Source organism: Mustela putorius, unplaced genomic scaffold (genome assembly GCF_011764305.1).
Source record: "Mustela putorius furo isolate JIRA1106 unplaced genomic scaffold, ASM1176430v1.1 tig00003901_pilon_pilon_pilon, whole genome shotgun sequence".
NCBI lineage: Eukaryota > Metazoa > Chordata > Mammalia > Carnivora > Mustelidae > Mustela > Mustela putorius.
The window spans coordinates 11,071,026-11,077,587 of NW_025422049.1; the positions used below are offsets into that span (position 1 = coordinate 11,071,026).

Genomic DNA, 6,562 nt, shown 5'->3' on the forward strand with positions numbered 1-6,562 from the left:
ATTGTGGTAAAGGAATCGACATGAGCTCAATGATGAAGGCTGAGTAGGAGTTCATCAGTTAAATGAAGGACCCTTGGGGTGGGAATGACTGGAGGGGTGTTCAGGAAGACAGAGTTGTGGGAACAAAAGCAGATGGCATGAAAGAACATTGGGCCTTAAAAAAGCAGTAAGTCCTTTTGGGATGCTTGAACACAGAGTGTAAGAGGGAGATGGCAGAGAGAGAAAAAGCCGGGGAGGCTGGGAAGGATCAGATCTCTTATGATCTTGCTGATAGACAATCTGGACTTCCTTTTCATAATTAATAAGAAATTATGGTTGAAGACTCAAGAGACAGAGACTTAGAAGAGTGCATGAAGAAACCAGATAAGGAATGATGGGGACCGAGATTAAAAAGTATCAGTAGCGACTGTAAGGACGATACAGATACAACAGAAGGTGAGAATCTATACTTGGGAGTAGTTAAAATAAAATTTTTAAAAAAGAGAAGTACAAGGCACCTAGGTGGCTCAGTCAGTGAAGTATCCAGCTCTTGATTTCAGCTCAGGTCATGATCTGAGGGTTGTGAGATTGAGACCCGCATCAGACTCCATGCTCAGTGTGGAGTCTGCTTGGGATTTTCTCCCTCTCCCTCTGGCCCTCCTCCCCACTCTCTCCTTCTCAAATAAATAAATATTTTTTAAAACAAAAAGTAAGTACACATCATCTTCCAATTAAAGATTTTATTTATATGTAATGTGTAATGTAATGTTTTACAAAATTATTTAAAATATGAAGTTAGAGTTGGTTACACATTTAGCTATTTATTTTGTTGATAATCATAGATTACATGAAAGTAGGCATTTCCCAGAAAGTGGGGTGAGAGAACGCTTTAATCTATAGCCCTGGAACCTGGCAGACACATGAAGTCTTTGAAACTCTGTGTCTACATCAGAGGTCAGCGTTGGTCTAGAAAGGTGCTAGACAACCTGGTATAATGTGGGGCTGGTACTGAATGAAATGTCTAACTTCTAAAATTAGGACTCATACTCTTAAGTAAACTGTAGGTAACTCCGTCAGTTTCAGGTACTTCTCTGACAGGAGTTCTAATAGTGTGGAAAAGGAGATTCATGGACCAGCGACTGATTTAAGAGAGTGTCACACAATCCTATAAAATCCGGAAGAAACAGAAGCCATAGGTGTATGTTCAGACCACCCCATGGCCTCTACCTTCAAAGACACATCGCACTGCCCTGACAGGTAGGTTTTTGTGTATGACACCAAACTTATCATTTGCTAGATCTCTTTGTCTCCCTGGGTATCAAAACTCCATTCTGGCATAACTTTTTCCCATGTCTGATAAAGGTTGATTACAAACTAATGAGTTAAAGAAGCCCTCCAGATATTTTGGGAAGCCACCCAGAACCAAAGCATCAATAATAAAAGACAAGTCAACTTCCTATATATCAAAGCACCAAAAGGTCAAGGATGTAAAAAGTGACCTTTACATTTTATAACACGACACGGTGTTTAGTTATTATCTTCAAAAAATTGTCAGAGAACATAGAAATCTTCAAACAATAATTAAAATGGATAGAAAGTTCTAAAGAGCATATATTCAGAGTTTAGTGAAGACTCAAATATTTGTTAATCTCAAATCTATGTTATTATATATTCTACTTCCTCTAACCATAAAAGTAAGATAAATGCAGGAGTACAGGTGATCTGATCTACATTCCTAGCTCTACTCAATATGTAGCTATATGTTAAATATCAACCTGTGCTCAAATAAAATGTAAATATTTATTATTTATAGTATTTTTAAAGTAAAAGGCATATGTTTAGAGACTGAATAATCTACTGTAGTGTACTTCACTTAGAAATGCTCATGTTTCTTAGCATGATGTCTTGTAACTAATGCGATGAGTTAAAAAAAAAAAAAACTGGCTTCGGTTCAAGAGGAAAGCCTGATGAAAATGAATATAAAAACCACCAACAACAACAACCAACTTCAGCGTCTGTCAGGGAGAAATCTGAAACCCCAAATCACCAGTCACAATTTGCTATTACTTATCATTGGAGAGAACTCCTGAGTGACTTTGAGGTCATGGTTCTGTCCTCCCAATGACACTATTGTTACCCAGAAACTGAAGGAAACAGGCCATTCCTGAAAGTCACTGGGTGACACTTGAGGTCCATTTGGCTTCCTGTTCTGGGAGAGTGAGAAGAGATTACATGAAGGGAGAAACTTACTCCTTGACTAAAGGCATTTTGAACGATCATTCAGGGGGCCCTCGAACCAAGTAGCCGTGTTGCGAACACGCATTCCACTCTGGTGTTTAAGACACAAAGGTCTCCATTTCTCTAAGGGAGCTGTTTTTTCGGCATGACACACTCTCTCGCTTGCCTTGGAGCCAAGTAATTGGAACCCTAAACACACGGCGGAGCTTCTGTTGGAACCGGTTACCAACAAAACAATACAGAAAGGGATTAATGCAGCTGTTGGTGAATCCCAGGAGGATGGCAAAAGGAAGTGCCAGGTCAATGACTGCTATAACTTCACAGCTATTAATGACACCCATCCAGGCCAGAGCATCCAGGAAGGTCAGAACGTGGAAGGGGAGCCAACAGATGATGAACGCGAGGACAACAGCAGCTGCCATCTTCAGGACCTGGTCACGAGTTATTCTGTTCTTCCCATAGCTATTGGTCTTCAGTAAGTGTTTTCTGATTCCGAAATAGCATGTGGCTATGAATATTAAAGGGATAATAAAACCAAGGATATTTTTCATTAAGGCAATCCCAGCTGACCATTGGGCATATTTCTCTGGGGGGAAGGCCATAATGCAGGCGTTCACTCCCAAATACTCAATGGTTCGGACATCTCGGAAATAGAATGTTGGCAATGAGGACAGACAGGCCATACACCAAACAAGGGGAACAATATAAGACGCTTGCCAGGGATTTCTCCTCTGAGACAGAAAGGGATAGATGACAGACTGGTACCTATCAACGCTCATGCAGGTGATAAAAAAAATGCTTGCAAACATGTTCAGGGTCAGGAAAGAACCAAACACTTTGCACATCACAGGTCCAAAGAGCCAGTCATATCTGTAAGAGTAATAGGTGGCCCAGAGAGGAAGAGTGGCCAATAGCAGCAAGTCAGCCACAGCCAGGTTGAAGATGTAAATGCTGGACACCTTTTTGGGACCCTTTTGACAACAGAACAGCGTAACCACAATAGTATTGACAAGAAATCCAATCACAAAAATAATATAGTAGAGGATAGGAATTGCATCTAAATGCTTATCTGATGGCTTATGTGAACAGTTAAAGGTTGACTCATTGCCGATGAAGTTCACGAGTCCGAAGTGAAGGCTGTTGGTAATGTTTTTGCTGATGGTGGCAAGGCTGACGTTGTTCTTCATACTGCAAGCTCGGTGGTTCCCACTTCTTATGCCTTCTGTGAAAATTAAAAAAAAAAAAAAAATGGAACTCCCAGTAAACATACAGAGTGTAGGACATTATGAAATCATTAGCATTTTGAAAGTTTGTTGAAAGCAAAAAAAAAAAAAAAAAAAAAAAAGGAAAAGGTGAGTGATTATAGGAAAACACTGGGAAGCACAGCCATGCCTTGTGAAATAAGAGAGGATTTTGCTTCTTGAAGAAGAAAAGGGAATCTCCTCAACAGTACCAAGCAGGTAAGACCTATCAGCCTCAGGGACTGAAAATGCTAGACAAAACTCTCTCTTGCCCACTGTTTCTATCATATTTTCAGAAGCCTTCAAGAAAATCAATAGTTCAAAAGTTTAGTGTGGGTAAGAAATAGGGGAAACAAATGAGAAGGAGTCAAGAAAGAAGAAAAGTTACTATTTCAAAAACACCTAAGCACATCTCTCAGGCTGCATACTTTCTAGAAACCACATTGCTGTCCGTTGTTGCATAGAGAAATGCCTTATTTCAAGTAACTAATTATGTACAAATCATTACAGCTATGGAAAATATAAGTAACATAAGCTATGGAAAAAATAAGTAAGTGCACAAAAGACTGCAAGAGAATATGCAAAAAGAACATATTAACTTGGGGGGGTAGGGCTGGTTTTTTTACTAATTTAATCCAAATTCCTTTACTTCTACTTTTCCATTGTTTCCACAATAATAATATCATTAGCAGGGAGCTCTGGAGTAGGTACATATTTCTAAAAGCCCCGTGTTCGCATTTTAATAGAGACCACTAGTTTTCGATCTAGATGTTTAATCTGCTTAAAAGGAAATCCATTTTCTTTTTCAATTAGGAAAAGAACAAGGGGAAAAAAATAGCCAAATCTGATTTAGAGTCAAGCAGAAATCGTTTTGATTGCTCAGTGAAATAAGAATTGAACGTCAATGATGAATCATGAGCTAATTGTATCATTTTTGTTTGCTATCATTTCACTTTTAACACAACAAAATAGGAACAGTGTTGTATGGCTCTCAAATGTCATAATCAGGGCGCAGGTTTTTGTGATACTGGGTTTGGTTTGGTTTGGTTTTTAGGAGCAGCATTACTTTAAGACAAAAGAAAATTAGCTGGAAATAAACACAGTAAAGGGAAGACTATTACTTTTGATAGTTTCAAAATACATAGAAACGACTCAATGAACAGCACAATCACCAAAGAATCTCCTAGTAAACAGCAAAGTTATCATTTTTGTCTAAAGTGCATTCTCTCATCATCTTGACCTAACAAAGTATCATGAAAGAATCTCAAATAAACCCGCTCGAAGACTTACTGGTCGTTGGAGTTTAAAACTTAGTTATCATAAATCAGCTTGCCCAGTTCCTAAGCGCACTCCTGTAAGAGAAACAGCAGTGAAAGAATTTAGGAGTTTTACAAAATACAGTGTTAAAATACAGGGAAAAAGGGAAAGTTCATCCATAAAAAAGCACTTTCACTTAATGTATGTTCTACTCTCCAAATACAGTACATAGAAATTGTGCAGACCTACCTTAAAAATTCAGGCTGAAGAATGCTTTTAATTCTGTGCTTATTCGTTCCCTTAGACTCGGGGACGTAATAGCACTAGATCTCTGGTTTCCTTCTTATATGTTCGGTCTGTCCACTGGGAGCCTTCAACCTACATAATTCTAGGGCTGACTTATGAACACTTGCCAGCTTTCCAGAGAGGTTTTTTTTTTTTTTTTTTGGCTGCAAAACATTAATCTGAAATTCTCACTGTCTCCAATCATAACAGCTCATTCAAATAAATCTCAAACAAAAAAATGAAGTTTCCACAAATGTGTTAGAGAATTTTGAAATCAGTGGCTTACTTTAAAAGAAGAATATAATTATTTGCAGAATTTTCTCTTTCTTTTTCCCTGATACTGACATTCTAAGGCGAGTTAAGGAGTGGAGAATAGAAAATTTATTCTAGTAGAAGCGACCTTTATCCACCAATGTCTGTTATCACCTTCATTACTTTTTGAGATTTTTACCTCTATTCGTTAAAGTACAGTAGCGACTTTACTCGAAGTCTGAACTTTCTAAAACTTCTCCCTTGCTTCAAGCAATTTTTGTTGGCTGGTTGCTGGAGAGGTGGTAATAGGAGGCATATAATTTTCATGTCTTCGAAAAGAGGTATTAGCAAATAGTGCCTCCTTTCATAGGTCCCTGTCCTGTTTGAGATTTAAACACAAAGCCCACAAAGGTGAAGAAGGATCAGGCAACCACCACGGCTCAGATCACTGTTGGTTTTTCTTTCTTTCTTTCTTTCTTTCTTTTTTTTTTTTTTTTGGTGAGGATGACCAACCTTACAGACCAGTCCCATAGGAGCAAGTGTGACAAAAGAAAGAAAGATCAGAACTGGGGACAGCAGTGAGACTAACAGCCAACAATAAACTCTAAGTGCCAAACACTATGCTGAGTGTTCAGTAATTTCAGAAAGAGCCAATGAAATGTACTGGCCTGTACCAATGAAATGTACTGGCCTGTACATGGCCTTCAGGATATAAATGCCAGACCACAAGCTCAGCTGTACCCACTTCCTTAGCCTGTGACCTTGGCCAAGATCCTTTCCTTCTCCATGTCTGTTTTTCTCATCTGAGAAATGGGGATGATGTTAATTACCTACATCACAGAGTTTTGAAAATTAAATGAGCTAATACATTGAAGGTGCCTGCAACCATGCTTCCCGTATGGTAGATGCCATTATAAATTCTTGCTATTACTTCCATTATCCAAATCGGGAAGATAGGGCTCACTGAGGTTAAATGACTTCCCTGAGGTCACCTAGCTATTAAATGAAGGACATCTGAATTTTTTTTTAAGATTTTATTTATTTGACAAACAGAGATCACAAGTAGGCAGGAAGGCAGGCAGAGAGAGAAAGAGGAGGAAGCAGGCTCCCTGCTGAGCAGAGAGCCCGATGCGGGACTCTATCCCAGGACCCTGAGATCATGACCTGAGCCAAAGGCCGAGGCTTAACCCACTGAGCCACCCAGGCGCCCTAGGGCATCTGAATTTTAACGGACTCAATCTCATGACAGAGTCCATGCTCTTAACCTCCATGTTAATGGAATAAGCCCTCGCTGGCCCTTTCCTCTTGTT

The 6,562-nt window shown here is 39.2% G+C and overlaps 1 protein-coding gene across 1 annotated transcript; it reads right to left on the minus strand.

Annotated features, from left to right (window-relative positions):
* Positions 1-710: 710 nt before the first annotated feature.
* AGTR2 (angiotensin II receptor type 2) lies at positions 711-5,070 on the minus strand. The gene is made up of 3 exons (XM_004762115.3): positions 4,965-5,070; positions 4,749-4,810; positions 711-3,439 (listed from the first exon to the last, which is right to left on the minus strand). Exon 3 carries the CDS (start codon positions 3,402-3,404, stop codon positions 2,316-2,318), a length of 1,089 nt encoding a protein of 362 aa, XP_004762172.1. The 5' UTR covers positions 3,405-3,439; positions 4,749-4,810; positions 4,965-5,070; the 3' UTR covers positions 711-2,315.
* Positions 5,071-6,562: the final 1,492 nt, after the last annotated feature.

Bases quoted from the DNA above. Each gene is read 5' to 3' on its own strand.
- AGTR2 (XM_004762115.3), bottom strand. From the start codon at position 3,404: ATGAAGAACAACGTCAGCCTTGCCACCATCAGCAAAAACATTACCAAC.